Source organism: Solanum pennellii, chromosome 9 (assembly GCF_001406875.1).
Source record: "Solanum pennellii chromosome 9, SPENNV200".
Classification (NCBI taxonomy): Eukaryota; Viridiplantae; Streptophyta; class Magnoliopsida; order Solanales; family Solanaceae; genus Solanum; species Solanum pennellii.
This window is the reverse complement of record NC_028645.1, coordinates 4700971-4722245: the sequence shown is the minus strand read 5'-3', so window position 1 is coordinate 4722245 and position 21275 is coordinate 4700971. Positions and strand designations below refer to the sequence as shown.

The 21275-nt window shown below is 26.0% G+C and overlaps 3 protein-coding genes across 3 annotated transcripts in view; all 3 read right to left on the bottom strand.

Annotated features, from left to right (window-relative positions):
* Positions 1-2301, bottom strand: part of LOC107029382 (tropinone reductase homolog) — a 4059-nt gene extending 1758 nt beyond the window's left edge. Inside the window, exons 1-3 of the mRNA XM_015230781.2 lie at positions 2142-2301; positions 1703-1910; positions 680-896 (exon numbers count right to left, since the gene is read on the bottom strand). Coding sequence (XP_015086267.1) covers positions 680-896; positions 1703-1910; positions 2142-2236 — 520 coding nt within the window. The 5' untranslated portion in view covers positions 2237-2301. The remainder of the gene's footprint in view (positions 1-679; positions 897-1702; positions 1911-2141) is intronic.
* Positions 2302-3769: 1468 nt separating this feature from the next.
* LOC107030622 (tropinone reductase 1-like) lies at positions 3770-8181 on the bottom strand. The gene is made up of 4 exons (XM_015231887.2): positions 7989-8181; positions 6443-6659; positions 4861-4973; positions 3770-4062 (listed from the first exon to the last, which is right to left on the bottom strand). Exons 2-4 carry the CDS (start codon positions 6636-6638, stop codon positions 3883-3885), a joined length of 489 nt encoding a protein of 162 aa, XP_015087373.1. The 5' UTR covers positions 6639-6659; positions 7989-8181; the 3' UTR covers positions 3770-3882.
* Positions 8182-9398: 1217 nt separating this feature from the next.
* On the bottom strand, positions 9399-12903 carry LOC107030717 (tropinone reductase 1-like). Its single transcript, XM_015231982.1, has 5 exons — positions 12833-12903; positions 12264-12471; positions 11318-11534; positions 10439-10542; positions 9399-9545 (listed from the first exon to the last, which is right to left on the bottom strand). Exons 1-5 carry the CDS (start codon positions 12901-12903, stop codon positions 9399-9401), a joined length of 747 nt encoding a protein of 248 aa, XP_015087468.1.
* Positions 12904-21275: the final 8372 nt, after the last annotated feature.

Genomic DNA, 21275 nt, shown 5'->3' with positions numbered 1-21275 from the left:
TATATATATATATCAAATAATGCAATATTTTGAAAGATAAAACTTATTTTCTAGATAATAATTAAGTTTTAGTTATTAGTGGTACTTTAGGGCTCTATCCATCTATAGCCCGTAGTCTACAAAAATATTCTAAACATTTCAAATAATTTGAAACTTAAAGAAATTAAAAAATAAATTGAATACTTTTTGCTCCTTTACCATCTTTAAACATGACAAATATATTTAATATACGATAAAAGTTATTTATTAAAAACATAATTTCCATAGGTTAGCTACATTAGATTAATAGAACATGTTTTTTTAGAAGCATTTTTCAAAGTCATTCTCCTTTTGAACTTCACCTTATTTCAACTAACATTTTGATATTATTATTTATCTTCAATACTCAAAAGCATCATCGAAACAATCTCCGATTTGCTAATAATACGATTTCAAATCTTTAATGTATATTTAATTTATTTTTAGACGTCATATTTTCTATAAAAAATTAATTATATCATATACTGTCAAATACACTTAATAAGTGGTGGTCATGATTAGGATTCCCTATCTTTAACTAGACGTCTCAAATCTGAGTCCTGAAAATGAAAATTTCTCATTGGAAGCTCAACCCTTATATAAAAATAGGTTTTATAATGTGCGAATTTGAATTAATCAGATCTCGAGAGTCGAAAATTACCTTTAGTTGCTGCATAGATGGAATTTGTTGGCAATGCCACAAGCCCAGCAATAGAAGAGATGAAGACAATGTTTCCACTTTCTGAGGCCTTCAAAATTGGGTGTGCAATTTGGGAGATGTGGTGAGAAGCTTCAAAATTGGTTTTCATAAGAATAGAATAATCATCCTCAGTGAACTCTGTAGCTGGCTTAACTATTAGTATACCTGCATTATTTATCTATATAAAAAAAATTGAAGTTTAGATATCTTCTGGTAATAATTGCAGAATTAAAATTTTCATTAACGTGATTCGAAAAATAATAATTTAATATACAGAATATGAACTTGAAATTTTAAGGTAAATTTTAAAATTTCAAATAAGATAAAATATGTATTCTCTTTGTTCCTATTTATATGATGTACTTTTATTTTCATTTAATATTCTAGAAAAACATATTTTTTATATTTTAAAAATAGCTTATATTAAAATTTTATTTTACTTTAATGAGATAACTTTAAGTCGCAAAAATACTGATGGCTAATACATTAGTCTATCACAAAAAAGCTAAATTAAAATTTTTATTAAAGGCGTTAAAAATATGAAAAACTAATTACACGAAGAAAATAAAAGGATTCAATATCTACTATGTATACATAGTAAGTAATATTAACCGTATACATATGGTGTAATTTTGGTTCGTATACACTCTTTGCTCCTATCGGGCTACGCCTCGATCTTGATCAGTGGCGAAATTAGAAAATTTGCTCAATGTATTCAAAATTTAATATATATCTCTAAAAAAGATACTTGACCTATACATATATCAATATTATTTTTTTATATGCATAATATAATTTTTCAACAAAGATTGTTCAAGAAATAATTCTTGAATCTAGATATATAGCTACGCCACTGATCCTAACTTGAAGTTTTAAAAGATTTTTCTTTTCTTAAACTGTTAATTTAATCAGAGTGCATCATCTCAATTGAAATGAAACGAAATGAAAAGAAAATAGTAAAACAAAAAAATTAAAAAAACTTACTAGAATGTTGAGTTTTCCTTGGAAAAAATTGATAACCTTCTCCATAAGCATTACTCTTTGGGATCTCAAAGTCAAATCACATACACATCCTTCTACTTTGTAACCTTTGCCTCTCCATTTCTCTAAACAATCATCAAGTTGTTCTTGATTTCTACCACATGTATAAACTATGGCACCAAATCCAGCTAATTCTTCTACTATGGCATGCCTAATTTTTAATCAAAACAATAGAAAAATAATATCAACAACAATAACAATAATAAACTCAATACTATAACTGGAGTCTGAGAAAGATAATGTGTATATAATTTAACTAGAATTAATAGCCAAAAGATGTATAACACATTTACGTAATTCATATATATTATATGTTTATAATCAATGTATACAGACTAAAATCAACAGATACATGAAACACTTAAAACTCAAATAAGTTTACCCTATGCCTTTAGTGCCTCCGGTAACAAGGGCAGTTTTCCCTTGAAGAGTCCACCTTCCATCTTCACTATTATTGGATTCATTTTTTTCTGCCATTGATAGTTCTAGCTAGTTAACCTAAGTTGAATAATACGAATTAAGCAACATCTTTTTGTGTTAAATATGTGACAAATGTGCCAAGTGGTCATAAAAAAAGTGGTCCAATTACAGCTGTGCAATATTGCTAAGTTTGTGACATGCACACTTACTATAGTCACAAATTTATTAGCTAGCTTGTATGTCATGTCAATTGTCAATTACTATCTGTGGCCGCCCTGAATTGTCTTCTTGTTTATTTTTTTCTGTCCTTCTACGGCAACATTAATTAAAACTCGATATTGTTAAATACTTTATCATCCTTTTCTGTCCTTCTATGGCAACTTTATTGTTATTATTATTATTATTATTATCAAAATATAATATAACGATAATTATGTTATTACTGTTAATAATTATTATAAAATATTTTATTTGTGATAATATTGTTTAGTGCATAAGTAACAGCTAGTCAGTTTTTGACTTATTAGATTGTTTAACAAACATCAAAGTAATTTATTTTAAGTCAAAAGCTAAAAACTAGGTGAGAGGTGCTTTTTTTTTTAACTTAAAAATCGTTTTATGTTGACTGTGTATATTATCTTTTTACCCTTAATTCTTTTATTATTATTATTAGTAGTAGTAGTATTAATATTTTATTATTTTATTATTATTAATATATATTATTATTATTATTATAATATTATTTATTTATTTATTTTATCATTCTTCATTATTATTATATATTATTATATATTTATTATATTATTCTTATTATTATTATTATCATTATTATTATTATTTTCATATTATTTTCATATTATCATTATTATTTTTATCATCTTCATATTATTTTATTATTATTATTATTTATTATTATTATTATATATTATCATTATTTATTATTATTATTTATTATTAATTATTAACATTTTACATATTATTATTATTTATTTTATTATTTATTATTATTATTAATATTTTATATATTATTATTATTATTTATTTTATTACTTATTATTAATATTATTATATATTATTATTATTATTATTATTATTTTCATATTGTTATATTATTATTTACTATTATTATTTATATTTAATATTTTTATTTTTATTTTTATTATTTATTTTATTATTATTATTTTCATATTGTTATATTATTATTTACTATTATTATTTATATTTAATATTTTTATTTTTATTTTTATTATTTATTTTATTATTTTTATTTTTATTATTATTATATATATAATTATTATTATTATTATATGTTATTATTAATATTTTTTATTATTATTATCATTATTTATTTTATTATTATTTATTATTATTATATTTTATTATTATTATATATTATATATTATTATTAATTAATCAACTTTTATCATATTAACAACTTTTAAGGGTATTTCAGACATTTTGATTAAAAAAACTGTTTACCAGCACTTATTTGCTAAACACATCAACAACTTTTTGTTAACTTCAGCATTTTTATCTAAACATATAACTACTTATTTTAAAAATAAATTCCAATACTTTCAAAAGTACTTCTTAAAAGCTTCTTTTTTAAGCCTACCCAAACGGGCTCTAAACTAATTAATAAAAGGTTCATCTTACAAATAATTCAAGTACATTATTATTATTCAAGACATAAAATAAAATAATTAATAAGAACCATTGATTGTGAGTCCACTATCAACACATATAACTTGACCAGTAATATATGAAGCAGCAGGGAAACAAAAAAATGCCACCATTGCTGAAACTTCTTTTGGTTCTCCAGCTCTGCTAATTGGTGTTCTACTAATATTTTTTTTCATATGTTCTTTAATTAATGGATCTTTCTGGAACAAAATCAGATCAATATTAGTAATGACATAAGCGATCAGAGGCGCAATCAAGATTAAAAGTTTAAATGTTTGGAATTCTAGTTTATTTGAATAATTGGATTTTAAATTAATAATTTATGCATACTCAACGTATTTCTTGCGACTAATATAAGATTTTAATTAAAATTATTGTATTTGACTGAACCAGTAATTCATAAATTGACCATATATGCCTCAATTATTTTTTTACAGATACAAAAAATGTTACTACAATAAATCTGGAAAAATATTAATTTTACTTTTTTTTTCTTTTTCCATTCACTGTTCTTTTTTTCTTCTTTGTTTTACACTAAAGAATAAAATAAAATAAATAAAATTAAGAATAAGAAATTTAAACAATGGTAATCAAAGCAATAAAATATAATCATGTTTCAAAAAATAGTTTACAATTGATTTTCTTTTACTTCTTTTAGATAATAAGGTATATATGTGCTACTTTATTATGTTGGGATATCTAAGCAATTTTTATAGTGGTAGAAATATATATGAGCCACTTTTCTAACGAAAATTATATGAGCTTTAAATGACAAAATTGAAAGATATATTTTAATATAACTTTGTCATTTATAGCTGATATACCTCTTGTTAGAAAAATGACTCAAATATATAATAACTAGATATTTAAAGAGAAAAAACATTTTTCAATTAGAGGATTTTTAAGTTATGAACATCGATTGTTAGGATTTTTAATGATTAATAATTCAAATCATGATTATAATAAATTATTTCCACAAGGAAAAATATTTAAATTACCTTTATTACTTCGGTGAGGGGTGTTTTAATAATCCAAGGTGCGACTGCGTTTACTCGAATATTATCTTTAGCCCATTCATAAGCCAAGTTCCTTGTAAGTTGATTTATTGCTCCTATGAACATGAAAAAAAAAAATACAAAAATAATTTTGTGTAATGGTACTAGTAGTTTTACTTTAGTTTGCCCATATTACATTTTTAATATATCAAATGCAACATTATGAAAGTGTAATTATTTTTGAGATAATAATTTTTAAAGTTTTTAGTAATCTTTGAAGCATGAAAAATGTATTTAATACAATAAAATTCATTTCTTAGAAACATTTTTTCATAAGAAAATGATATTATTTCATTTGGTTGATAGAACATGATTTTCCACAAAAATATTTTCAATCAAAATATTAGAAAAGTCATTTTCCTTTTGAACTTCACCTTATTTCAACTAACATTTTGATATTATTATTTATCCTTAATACTCAAAAACTTCATCAAAACAACTCCGACTTGCTAGTATGATTACTTATCTTTAATGCATATTTAATTTTTTTTTCAGACACTGGAAAATATTTTCCATAAAAATGAGTTATGTCGTACTCTGCCAAATACACATTACATGTATTATTAGCATGAGTTATGATAGAATGGTCAGATTTCTCATTCTTAATTAGAAATCACAAGTTTCAGTTTCAGAATATAAAAAGTTTCATCGAAAGCAAAATTCAATAATAAATAGGTTGTAAAGAGAAGAGCAGAAGAGAAGTATAATAGGTAAGATATTTTATTAGCCTAATCAATAAACACGGAATCGGAGCCTAAAGGGTAAAAAATGTTAACAAAAATTCTAAAACGGTATATAATTTTTTTTTTAACTAAAACGGCAAAATCGCTCACTAAGTAGTGATTTTATCTGTCGAAAAAAAGTAAAATCGCTGCTATAAGAGCGATTTGTTAAATTTGACTTTTTTTTTTTAAAAAAAAATTAAAACAAAATCGCTCCCGAAGGAGCGATTTTCAAATATATATATTTTATTATGTTTTGGTTATGTCGCTGCTGATGCAGCGACTTCAGTTTAAAATTTTTTTAAACTTTTTTTTTTTTAAGTTTAAATAATTTTTTTTAAAAAAATCAAATCGCAGCGATTTTTAATTAAATTTTTTAATTTTTTTAAAAATAAAATTGCTGCCAAGGCGGCGATTTTAAATTAAAATCTATTTTAGCGATTTAATTTTTAAAAAAAGAAAAAAAATAATTAAAAACCGTTGCGATTTGATTTTTTTAAAAAAAAATTATTTAAACTTAAAAAAAAAAGCAAAAAAAAAAAGAAATTAATGAAGATATTAAAAAGGATAACTTGGTTACGGAAGAAGACTTATCTAATTGCTTTGAATTGTCTTGATTACAAATGAATAAGATCGCTTATGATCTATTTATACTTTGTGTATGGATAATTCTAGAAATTTATGTAAAGATGATTAATCCTAGATTATTTTAGAAATTTTACTTAGTCTTGTGATGCACGATATTAAATTTAATTAGACGTCAATACAAATATCGAATAACATGTTGATTGAATAAGGATTACCTTCACTTGCTGAATAGATGGAACTTGCTGGAAATGCCACAAACCCAACAACAGAAGAGATGAAGACAATGCTACCACTTTCTGAGGCCTTCAAAATTGGATGTGCAATTTGGGAGATGTGGTAAGAAGCTTCAAAATTGGTTATCATGATAATAGAGTAATCCTCCTCAGTGAACTCTGTAGCTGGCTTGCCCATCTGTGTACCTACATTATTTATCTATCCTCAAAGAAAAACAAAAAAGTGGTTAAATATCTTCCGGTTATAACGACAGTGATAGATTCAGACTTTCTATTTATATATACTAGTTTCTCGATACATGTATTATATGTGTATATTAAATTATGTATATGTGATATATATAAGATCAATCAACAATTGCGTCAAAATATTCCTTCGAAATACAAAAAAATAATTAAAAAACATTATGATTTATTTTAGCAGAATATATAGTGTATACCTCAAGTCTCGCTGAACTACGAACTCACTCAATGACTATAGATCACAATTGAATTTTTATTAAGAGAAAAAGAGTAGAAAATTTAATTAGAAAATTCATAATAAAAATGAGAGAAAATCTTCTATTTATAGTCAATTACAATTGATAGTATGAATATGTGTTTATTCATGTGGCTGATCAGAAAAGTCACTACCTTTCAGAAAAGGCACAATCCTTTTTTATAAATATGAAATATAATATACAAAACATATATCAAATTGAGTGTTTTTAATTGGGGTAATTGTAGTATTTCTAACATTGAAGTTAAATGTGTTATTTTTAGTTGGGATTATTGTCGTAATTTTACATTCGAGTTAGATTTTTCTTATGTTTAAGGTAGTATCTAGTATATATACAAAGTAGAAGAATTATCTTAAATATATAGTGTAATTTTTTATTGAGGGATTCAATGTTAAATAATAATAAAAAAGCAATCATCCAACTTAACCTATTTAAGTTCAAATGCATCCCTTTCACGTATTTGACTTTACCTCGACCCTCACCAGAAGTTATCAAAGTGTTTTCCTTTTTCTTTCACTTGAAATTCAATTAAAATGTATAACGTAAATTGAAACGAAGAAAGTAAAATTCTATTAAGAAAAAAACTTACTAGAATGTTGAGTTTTCCTTGAAAAAAATTGATAACCTTCTCCATAAGCATCTCTCTTTTGGGTCTTAAAGTCAAATCACATACACATCCTTCTACTTTGTAACCTTTGCCTCTCCATTTCTCTAAACACTAATCAAGTTGTTCTTGGTTTCTACAACATGTATAAACTATGGCACCAAATCCAACTAATTCTTCTACTATAGCATGTCTAATTTTTAACCAAAATAATAGAAAAATAATATCAACAACAATAACAATAATAAATTCAATACTATAACTGGAGTCTGAGAAAAATAGTGTGTATATAATTTAACTAGAGTTAATAGCCAAAAAATGTACAACACATTTACATAATTCATGTATATAATATGTTTATAATCAATGTATACAGACTAAAATCAATAGATACATGAAACACTTAAAACTCAAATAAGTTTACCCTATGCCTTTAGTGCCTCCAGTAACAAGTGCAGTTTTCCCTTGAAGAGTCCACCTTCCATCTTCACTATTATTGGATTCATTTTTTTCTGCCATTTATAGTTCTTGCTTGTTAAATGCAGATCAAATAGGAATTAAGCAAATATAGGTGACAAAATGTAATAATTAAGGCAAGGCATGAAAAAGTGGTTAAATTGCAGCTGTAATATTACAAAGTTTGTGACATGTATACTCAAATTATATTGGCTAGCTAATATATATGTCATGTCAATTAGAGTACTTCAATGATGGTACCACAATGGATTTCTAGATCTTTATTTGTTCATTAATCTTATGATTTTACACAAATTAAATAAAAACTTTGAAATTAATAAGTTTCAATATTTTGTAAAAAATAAACTAAACAAAAGTATATTAAAAGAGAAAATTAATTAATATTGTTAAATGTTGAAGTATAATAGTTGTGATCACAACACATGCCTAACACGCAACTAATTTGGTCAGAGCACGTGCCTAAGCACGTGATAACAAGGGCGGAACCGAATTAGAAGTTTATTTGAATTTGTTATAACAAAAAATTATATTATTTATATATGATAAAAATTATTTTTATATATATATAATTATGTTAAACCTCTTCGGATAATTTATCTATTTATTTTTTTATATTTTAGATTTTTTTAATAAAAATTCTGACTTTAATACGAGCTCGAAGACAACTTGCAATAGTGGAGGTGGCTAAGTAATGATAGTGAAGGCAGTTAGTTAAAGCCTAAAAGTATATGCTCTTAGGTGGTGAAAGCTATGTCGAAAAGTATATTTTCTATTTCAATTTTCTCTATCAATAAAATTCTTTGTTCTTTTAACTATTTTGTATATGAAAATTTGAAAAATATCAACATTATTGAAACTTTCTTCATTTGCGTATATTTTATTCTTTTCAAAAATATTACGTAGTATCATTTGCAATCCATCTTGATACATCATATTTGTTATCAAGAAATTGAAAATTTTAATTAAATTATGAATAACATAATTAAACCTCTTAGATATATATAACTATTACGTTTTGAATTATCTTTTTATTTTTATTTCAATTTGTTTGTTTTAATTTCACTTTTAATCCCTTTTCTTTTTTTAAAAAAATGCTTCTTTTCCTTTTCAACACAATTTTAATTTTAACTCTTCGTGTAACAAACTTAAAATTACAAATTATAGAACATTTAATTGGTAAGCCATTCTACAAATCTTTAATTCTACTATCCAACTCCAAACATACGATTCACTCACGAATAAATCAAATTCAAGACTTCTGATATCACTAACGTTTTAATTAATTATTTATTTTTATTTTTATTTGATGTGATGACAATAATTAACAAGATCCATTAATAGTTATTCCTCCATCAACTCACATAATTTGGCCAGTGATATATGAAGCACATGGTAAGCAAAGGAAGGCAACCATGGCTGATACTTCTTTTGGCTCTCCAGCTCGACCATCAATAGGAGTTCGACTCACTAATTTATTGATCCTTTTATTCATTTCTAGATCTTTCTGCAAAAAATCAGATACAAAGTGAATAGGGTTTTGATCGTTTTTATTAAAATTAATACGTCTAAATTTAAATACACATTTAGATTTCTGAATTTGAGAATACATTCACATATAAATATTAAGAGGATGCATTGAGATTTGAATACAAAATAATTGAGATAGACTTGTTTTTTTTTTTTTTTGAAAATCTGATCTTATAAAAGTTTATCTTTATCTAAAAATTTATAAATATAGTATAATTTAACAAAATACTAGACTAAACTAATACTATATCGATAAAATAATTTTACTAAGTTTCATATATAGTGGTTGATGATGGTAATAACTAGCGTCATATGTAATTGTGTGTACCGATTGAAATTGGTGCTTGTTAACGGTGCAATGTATTTGGATAATAGTGAGTGGTGATGAAGGTATATTGTGGTGGCGATTGATTTGTGATAGTGAAAACTAATAATGATAATGATGACTGATATGAGCTAATGATGGCGATTATTAATTGGTGATGATAGTTAATGATAATTATTAAAAATTACTGCTAGTTATAGTGACAGTTTGATTGTAGAGATAATTGATAATGGTAGTGGCTTTGGCTAAAGATGTTAGTGATGGTAGATAATGATGAACGATATATAATAATTGATAATAGTGGATAATTAATGACCTTAACATTGAACGGTAAGATAGTGTGAGTTGTCATCTTTATAGAAATCCTTGGATAGACATCTTACATATATATTTAGTGGATGTCACATAATTAAAACAAATTTATTCGATAACTAAAATCTGAAAAAATTAAGATTCAGACTTAAAAATATATTTAAAATTTAAAAAATTAAGATTCAAATCTAAAAATAATTATATCGAAATATGCTTAAACTTACTGAAGCTGCTTCGATGAGAGAAGTTTTGATCACCCATGGTGCAACTGCATTAACTCTAATATTGTCCATAGCCCATTCACATGCCAAACTCCTTGTCAATTGGTTTATTGCCCCTTATTTTACAGAAGAAAATGGTAAAATAAATCAAAGATTAGTACATGTTCTAGTGTAAATATTCTTCATACTCTTCTATGATAAGGGTGAAAATTAGTATAAAAAAATATAATTTGTCAAATCTATTTAAATTAAAAAGGTTAATGATTCATTCTTTATATATTCAGTTTATTTTGATTTGTCCATCTAAAAAATATATTAATTTAAGCTAAATATATAATTCGAATTGATGCACGATGATTTTATCAAAACAATACCAAAAAAAACTTCATTTTTGTTATATATATATATAGTAAGTAAACAAAAATAAGCAAACAAACAAAGAAATTAGAACTTGATAAAAATAATAATATAAAGTTGAACGATTTAGATTATGAATCATTGTTTAGCTCATTTTGACTCGACGCAAATACCATTGGACATGTTAAAACCAGCCCGTTGGACCCACTAATTTATTTACTCAGTCAATTTTCATCCCTACAAGTTCAGCTCAACTTGTATGTTTGACAAATGGGGGTATATACAAGTTATATCCAAAAACAAGTAATTAAATAGTACCCTAATAACCTTGAAATAAGTGATCTTGGAATTTTTTATCAGACAAATATAAAAATCTTGCCTAAATAAAACAAATGAGGTAAAATAAATTAAAGATCACTCATTTTTAAGTTCATTTTTTTTCGTAATTTAACCTGTTATATCTACGTGACATTAATATTTTTAAAAATAGACATAAAACGTAATTTTTCGATCATAGTCCAACAAGCTTACTACCTTTAGCTGCTGAATAAATGGAACATAAGGGCAGAGAGACAAAGCCAGCAACAGAAGAAATGAATACAATTCTTCCATTTTTTGAGGCTTTTAAGAAGGGATGTGCAAGTTGAGATAAGTGGTAAGAAGCCTCAAAATTTGTGCCCATCATAGTGTTGTAATCTTCATGAGTGTATTCTGTTGCTATGTTTGATAAAACCACAGCAGCATTATTTATCTAATAAACATAAAAAAAAAAAAATCAAGTCAAATTAATAATACTTGAGTAAAATATAGCAACAATTAACTTAATCACATGGAGTTCAATTAACTTCACATCGGTAGTGAAATAATTTTTAATTTGCACTTTTTTAAAATTCAATGGTCTATTAGAAACATCTTTTTCATAAGATAAAAACAAAAACATATGTACGTATTCAATATGTCGTTATTGTTGCTAGAAGTATACCTAAAAATAAAAGATGATAACCTACTATAACGAGTAAAAACACATAACTAAAAGTTTCTTTTCTTTTTATGACCTCAAACATTTTGCAAAGTCTGATAAAATTGTTGGATCTCCTCCGCTCTTAGTTAATTTTGAGCCTTAAAATTATTTAATTACATATTTTGTTCTTCAAACAGATCGAATTTTAATTTTTTCTCTTAAATAAGTTAATTTTTTTTACCTATAACTCAAATTTATGTCTCGTGAGACACAAAGATTTTTAAACTTATAGAATATTATGATATAAAAAGTTATTTGTTCTGAGAATGTAAAAATTAAAAATCAACGCAAAATAGGTCAAAAATGCAAATGACCCCCTTAGAGTGGAGACACTTTTGGAGGGAACCATTCATCCCTTTTATAGGCCTATTCTAAATTTCCAATGCTAATACAAATTAGTCGAGCTAGTAATTTTTTTTTAAAAATTATTAAAGAAAATGATTGCATAGTTGAACTTACAAGAATATTGATTTTTCCTTCAAAATAGCTGCTAACATTGTCCATAAACTTTAATCGTTGAGATCTTGATTGTAAATCACACATAGACCCTCCAGCTTTATAACCTTTTGCTTTCCATTGTCTAAGACATTCATCAAGCTCCATTTGGTTACGTGAACATGTATAAACATTTGCTCCAAAACTTGCTAATTCTTCTACAATGGCATGCCTAACATGTACAAATAGACCAAAAAAAAAAGATGAATTATTAGAAATTTACTATATGTAATCAATATATATCCATATCATGACTTATATAATAGGGACGGAGCTAGAAATTGAGTAGAATTAGCGAGGATCCTTAAGAAAGCGGGGGCAAATTGATATACTGAACTATTGTTACATTTGATAATTAACCAATTTATATCGTTATGATTGCTAATTAGCTAGACTTCAAAGTACCGCTATTTTTTTTTTCTTCAAATTTCCTACAAAAATATTAATTTAGAGTTAGTAGCATAACAAAATAAATCTTGAATTCAAATCGTAGCTCCGGCTCTGTAGATAGACGGAGAAATTAGATGACATACCCTATGCCTCGAGTGCCTCCAGTAACAATGGCAGTATTGCCTTGAAGAGTCCACCTACCATCAGTATCCATTGATAATTTCTGATTAATTTAGAGAACAATAAAAACCTATAATTTTATATGAGACTTATTAAGTTTAATTTCTTGTTTGACAACTAAGTGGTTCGAGATCGATCGATATAAACAAGGACGATGTAACAAATTAATCATCGAAATTCCTTTATTTTATGTTTTATTACCTTTCACCTTACTAAGCTTTATATATTATATACATATAATATGTATAAAGGTGTATATGCATCTCTTATACATTTGTATAATTTTTTTTTGTGAAATCGACTATACTTTTGGGCTTAGGTAATTAATGGGCCCAATATGATCGAGGCACATCATTCTTGGATTTTTTTTTTGAAACCCACAAAGGAACAATTATCATCATTATATGGACGTTCCATTCAATATTCAATCACGCTGTATTTCCTTTAACATAAAACATAAAACTTTTAAATCTCCGAAAATGAAATACGACAATTAATATGAAACGGAGGGAGATATATCATAGTTCTGAGCCCAAGATGTTTGACTATAAAATTTTCTATTGACGTTGTGATTGTCATAGAACTCCAACATCTAGAAATTGAAAGTCGCATAAATAAGAATGTTTCATGGATGTATGAGCACAATAGGAGAGGTAGGTTTAGAAATGAGGATATCCAGGGTAATAGGAGATCTATGAATTAATGTCATATGCAGAGGTGTGAAAGGCTGACAAAGAATGGTTTCAAAAGAGGTAGATGTAGACCGAAGAAGCATTGGGGGAGGTGATCTGGAATCTAGATGACCATTTTTAGCTCACCGAGGACATGGTTGTGGAGGACGTATATTAGGGTAGAAGGGAATAGGTATAATAGTTGTAGTATTGCTCCGTAATTCCTTGTCCTTCGGTTTCTATTACTACTTGTTACTTTTTATACTTCCACTATCCTTTTATTTTGTTGTAGTTACTTTTCTGCTATTGTCTGTTGTTCTGTTACTATCTTATGTTTTTTGTATTTTTGTTACTTTTTTTGGACGGCTTGAAATTACTTTTCTTTGAGTCGAAGATTTATCAGAAACAATTTATCTACTTCTGATAAGGTCTACATACATTATACCTTTCTCAAATTCAACTGTATATGAAAATATTGGGTATGTAATTGTGTTGGTCAAAGAGTGAAATAACGTTTTTATAAAAAATTTGTCTTCAATGACTTCTTCTCATACTAATTCTAATTAGTCCAGAACTAAAAAGGTCAAACAAATAAGCACATTTGAATTTGGACTTTCATATTTGACTAGAGATTCGACCCTACTTCTAGATGTTGTTTGTACAAGATTGATAGTTTCAACATAAGTTCAACACAATGAAATTAAAAATTAAATTATATAATTAAGCATATCTCCTATATTCCGAAGATAATATAAAAATTCAGAGATCACTAAAATTAATATAGTCAATTCTAATTTCCTTAAAATCGAGACATAGTTATTGTAATTATTATTATGCGATAGAGATAGGAAAAATGAAAGAAAGGAATGTTGTGTATTTGTGGTAGAAGGATCGAACTATACCATTTGTGTTATAATTATTTGACTCTCATTTACCTACCAAATATATATTTCAACTAAAAGATTATCCTTTAATTAATTACTTTCATCCCATTAAATCCAATTTTAATACCTATTCAAATTAAAATTAAAATCCAATCAATCTCTTCAAGAGAAGAGGTCCATCTATCTCTTTCAAAATATAATATGTAAATCATCAAATCTCCAACATAGAAAGAGATGTTTAACCAAACACTCCATTAAAAAAATTGTTTAGAGGTATCAAATAATTGAATTTTGGATTAGACCAAGTTAGTCAATAACTAATTATAAACATTTATCAAAGGGCTACTACTACTATAAAATGTATGATAAGAGACAAAAGGAATTTAATCAAATAAAAAACACTGTTTTGTTGTTACTCTCTATCTTTCTTGATTTTAATCTAGCCAAACAAAGCTTCATGTTGGTCAATAGTAAAGTTTAATGCTTTTCCTAAGGACACGTTTGATCATGAATTTTTTTTTTTTACTTTTTCAATGGCTACAAAATATAGTAATTAATTTGATGACTTTTATAATGATTGGTATTACTCTGATCAAGTCTCAATCAAATACCATCAATACAATCAATATGCGTTTGATCATGAATTTTTTTTCACTTTTTCAATGGCTACAAAATATAGTAATTAATTTGATGACTTTTATAATGATCGGTATTACTCTGATCAAGTCTCAATCAAATACCATCAATACAATCAATATGCGTTTGATCATGAATTTTTTTCACTTTTTCAATGACTACAAAATATAGTAATTAATTTGATAAATTTTATAATGATCGATATTACTCTGATCAAGTCTCAATTAAATACCATCAATACAATCAATATGTCTGATCAAACAAAGATGATATTTTAGTGAATGTTACTACTGATATCTTTAATGCAGTAATAGACCTATTAGCAATATACCAAAGGAAATTAAGGATCCAAATAATATGAAAAGTAATCAACCTTATGTTTTTGAAGCATCTCCTTTTTTTTTGTATCAGCTGCTCTCTATAGAGGACTCCGGAGCCTAAATAGTGTAAAATATTAACAAAAATTTTAAAACGGTATATAAAATTTTATATTAACCAAAATGGCAAAATTGCTGGAACAACAACGATTTCCTCCACTGGAAAAAGCAAAATCACTGCTACTGCAGCAATTTTCAATTTCTTTTTTTAAAAAATATATTTTTTTTTTAATTTTCTTTTTAAAAAATCGCTGCCTAATTTTTTCATTTTAAAAAAAAAAAATTTTTTTTTAGAAAGGCAGCTATTTTCATTTTTAATTTTTTATTTGTTTTTAATGATCATGAAGTGCCACGTTTCCAACATGGTGGGAGATACGTGAAGGAAAATAATGGTCTGATTTGTAATGTAGCTTTTGAACTTTTGCACTTGGATTTAACCTTTGCAAGTCAATTATGAAATACAGTCAATACAAACACAAAACTTACCTAAGTTAAATTAATATAACTACTATATATTTACTGGTCAATATTAAATTTTGAAAATCACACTGAGATTTGTGAAATTTGTTAGCGTTGACATATATATAACTATGTGAAATTAAGAATATACTACTATAAATTAAATCATGTGTTTCATAATTGAGATATTCTTCATGGAATAATTGTTTCAAGCAAGTAAATAAGCACCATCCCAACTAATTCAAAATCAAGTAAATAATGTGGTATTAACAAGTTTAAAATCATAGATGTAGAAATTAACAAAATACAAAATCAAAAATCAATGTCAAGTGTACAAAAGTGGCTCAAAATGTGAAATTTTATTGAAAATCGAGTTGGAATTAACTCTCGAATCTCCAAATTACGATTTCTCAACTTTAAATATAAAACCTCAATTTAAACACCTAAACGCAAATTAAAATCTGAGATAGTAAAAAATACCATGTAATACAAGGTTAAATTTCTTAGCTCGAGACAAAACAATCAATATCCAATAATCAAATTAAAAAAATATCGTTAACTAGCCGAACCGATGCATCGAAGAGCCGAAGCCCCAACTGAACATTTGGGCCAAACTAAACCTCTGCCAGCCCAGCCATCAGGCCCCAACCCAGTTGATAGGTTTAGACCTAGCTCACCTAAAGTTGTTATTATTCTTAAATCAAACTAATAAGAATTTTAAATTTTATAATAATAACAACTTACAGATAACTGTCGGTGAAAATACACAAATTAAATATAGATACTTAATTTGACTTGAATTATGCGCCATAAATCAAGGCTATGTAATTTAATACTCTCTTTGTTAAAAAAAATGTTCCTTTTTAAAAAAATTTAATAATATTTTATTTTTGTACGTGTATATTAAGATCATAAAATTTAATAATATTTTGATATATCTGACATATTTTTACATTAAGAGTTTTAATTAATACCATAAAATTTAGATTTTATTTTTTTTCTTAAATTTTATATCAAGTGAAAGTAACACAAACAAACTGAAATAGATAAAATAACAAATAAAAAACAAACCATCAAAATCACTCGAGATCAAGTTTGAATTTTAATTGAAAAGACATATGATAATTTAATGCAATTTTAGTTATAAGTTGTTTAATTTAATGCCAACCACATCCCAATCAAAGAGTGTCACCTCATTCACACACTTAATACATGTATATCTCTCTAATCTTTGTCCCCTAATTATTTTGAAAAAAAAGTACCCTTTAATTAACTTTCATTTTCTAATATTAATCATATCTCTATTATACTACTTGTAATTCTTGTTTGTAGACTAAGAAACAAGAAGTAGAAGTAGGACCATAACTTTGTGAATATTTTAATATTTTTTTAATTAGGCACACAAGTTGATGAGAATGAAGACATTCGAGTTAAGTAGAATCTGATAAAGGTGACAATATTATATTAACAATTTACCATCTTTTAATATTATAAAACAAGTGTTATTAGCTCCTCATAATATTTTTTAATATGTATAATGTTACGAAAAGGTGATCGTCCTCTCTCATGTCTTATCTTTTGTATTATTGATGAGACTTGATTATTTCTAAACTCTGTTGAATATTGTTAATTTTGTCTAAATATGGATTAATTAAGAGAGATAATTGTTTTTTTTAGTTGGAGTTAAGATTTGGAACAACTTGGTCAAGTACTTGCTTTGATCCTCTCCTCAAAATTATATTAGGGTGTCTTTGTGTTTAGACAGTAAAACGTATTTCAATTTTTCATGTTAAATACAAATAATTTTCATTAAGAAAATAATTATATTTTTATAATATGAAAAGACACTAATATGAGTAGGAAAAATAAGTTTTATAAGTAATATTTTTACAGCTTAACGTCTCTTGAGACTATATTTTTTGTTAATTGGAAAAAAAAAATCTAACTAAATCATAATAATCTCTTCCATTGATCAGTTCCGTCACTAATATATGGGACATTCATATTTTATATTTAGATGTTTGAAAACTATTTATTTTATATTTTGATGTTTGAAAACTATTTTAGATGCATATATTATGAGCTTTTATGAACTATGGAATACAATATCGTATAATGAAAAAATAATTAAAATTATGTTCAAATAAATTTCAATTGTTTTTTCATACTAGACTAGAAATATTTAAGCATAGTTATCAAAAAGTAACGGATATATACAATGGAATGAAATAAATAGTGTTTGGTAATATAAATGAAAGTGGAAAAGATAAATATACTCTCTAACTATCATAAATTACATTTAGATATTCACTGTAATATTTTTGGGGCATTGGTTCCACAGTTGTTAAAAAACTAGAGCATATATAACTTTTATACTAACGGACATACACGTGTCATAATCTTATCAACTGACCCGACATTTATTAAATATCAAATCGATGATAAAATTGCGCATGTGTCCATATTTAGTCTTCCGTTAAAGTATATGCTCTAGCTTTGAATTCATGAGCATCAATATTTTAAAAATATAACAAGAGATATCTACACTATTTACCATAATTTAGGGATATATTTTTCTTTATTCCATAAATTAAATAGAGGTGAACTGTGTGAATGGACTCCATAAAATTTATAGAAAAAAGGTGTATTTTGTACGTAAATATTTGTAGACCATATTCTTAGATAATTTGTAAAATATGTGCTGATTAATTACTTTATTACTTTTTTTTGGTAAACACTTTATTTTACTACAGAAATAGTCTTCTATTTGTCTAATTTCTAAGAATTTCAGACGGACCCTTAATTAGTTGGGTTGTTCTTGTCAGATATCCTTAGCAAATATGGTTGGAATTTGGAAATTAGTTTCAATTAAACTATAAATAATACACACATAGTACATTTATTGGTTTAATAAAATACACATATATTACTCCTTGATAAAATATGATTTTTTCGATAAAATTCAACTCAAAAGTTAGATTATAAGCTACTCGGGATATACCAAGAAGGCAAGAACATATAACAAGATCAATTTTTCTCAGCCCACCGATGTGAAACTCAACACTCCCTAGCTCCTTTGTTAGACTCAGGACTGTACATCCGGAGTGTGAATGATATAAGAAGGGACTTAATATCAACTGAACAATGATTAGGACGGATCTAACTATATATGATAAAATCGAATTCAACTTCAAAAGTTAGTTCATGAGGTGATAATTGACATTTAAGATCACATATATAAAAATATTAATTTTCCTCATCCCACCCGAGGAAGATTTATTTTAAAGTTAATAGTGCACGTAAAACTATAACCTTTCTGCGAAACTAAATATTTTCTAAAATTATTGATCTAATAGTACCCGCTGACACTCATACCGCAATCATTAGGTACCCTCACAATTTAATAAATCTATATTCGACTTAATCCAACCAATGTGGGACTCAATTGACTTGTACTAGTATTTAAGTCCCTAGTCAAGAGGATACAAAGAAAGAGAAGAAACAAAGAAAATTTGTTTATTTTTTCTCTAGCTAGAGATGTTATCTAACAAAAAGTTACAACATAGAACAGTCCTCGAGTAGTTATAACCAAAGATGACAAACTTGAAACATGTTCATTGGAGCAATTAGGCAAAAAATCTTATAAAAATAAGCAATTAGTTCTTAATTATTTTTTAATAATCGACTAAGAATTAATAATTATGATAATAAAACATGCATAAATAGAATCAAATCTCTTTAGGGACCTTCAAAACAAACTCTACATAAAAAGATGCTTTTAAGTCAAGCCAATATAAGGCACTTGTAGTTTGACTGTCATATTTTGTATTTATGTTATTGGCACTATTAATCAATCGTGTACTTGCTGGCTAAATATTAAAATCACATGGATTTCTGACTTAAAAAGATGTTGTTCAAATGTTTAGTATATGTAATTTAGTAGAAGTGACATACTTAGTAAGATTAGATTATTTATAATCTTATAATTACCATAAAGACATATTTGACTCTAAGATGCATATTTATTGTTGGATAAGCTTTGTGAGGCATATACATATGATACAAAAAAAAAAGGAAAAAGAGACAAATAGGGGTGGATGAGGGCGGCTATAGTTGTTTTGGTCCTATTAGTTGTTTCACTTTCATTTGATTTAAAATAAAATTTGCATTTATTTCATTATATGATTAGAAAAATATGCAAATTTTTGATTGACTCCGTTTGATTCTTTGGAGTACTTAAATGATATATAATATTCTGATTCGATCGTTTGTGTTTGTACATGTGGACCAAGGTAAATATTATAGGTTGATTAATCTAGTGATCGAAAATCGTTTAGACTCGATTAAAGTCAATCTCACCCCCTACGCCAATACATGTCACATACAATATGTTGCTCTAAGGAATCGAACCAATCAATGACATTAGTTTTGATATCACACACTTATTAAGATGTACTATAGTTGCCAAAAGTTTATAAAAAGAAATGTGCATACTTTATTTGTTAAGTAAGTTTATCAAACAGATTGTGACATGTTTGATAGAATATATAACATGTTCGATCACGACTATGAATGAATGCAATACCCAACAATTTATATTTCTAGACGTAATACATTTCAGAGGTTTTGATCAAATTAAGTCATTATATAAAGCAATTTATTATAATAATACGTTTTTTAAAAAATTTACAAAAACTAGTATAAATGTATTTCACAGTAACGTTTTAGGGTATATTTCATTTTTAAAAAGCTGACGGCGTTAGATTGATATACGTTGTTAGTCATAGTAACGTTTTACTACTAAAACGTTACTGTGAGTAACGTTTTAGATATAAAAATTTTATAGGAAACAAGTAAAGGAAATTTTATACAATTTTTTATAGTGTTAGGAGCTAATTACATCCTAAATTACAAAAATTTCTTAAATTTGGTAGAATCCAGATATATTCCAAAATGTCCTGATACATTGCGTCCCGATTTCAGATACATCACTCAACATCTCGATTCATTGCATAAAGTGATATATACAACTGTTATATTGCATAAAGTGATGGCGACATATCGCATTAAATGATGTATCCGATCAATACATTGCGTAAATTGATATATCCAAGAATAAGAGAGAGTATAAAAAAATTTATAATTTTTTGAAATGAGAGAAAATTTTCGATAGTATGATAAAACAAGTTATGTAATTAGATATTTTTCCAAATAAATAATGACACAAACCAAAACCTAACCTACCTAAAATATTTTGTCCACTACAAAACTATAACAATTAATTCATTCTCTTGATTAAAAATGAAATCTTCTGATCAAATTTTATTCTTTCAATCATCATGAAGGCATCCATGAATCCCCTTACCCCCCCCCCCCCCC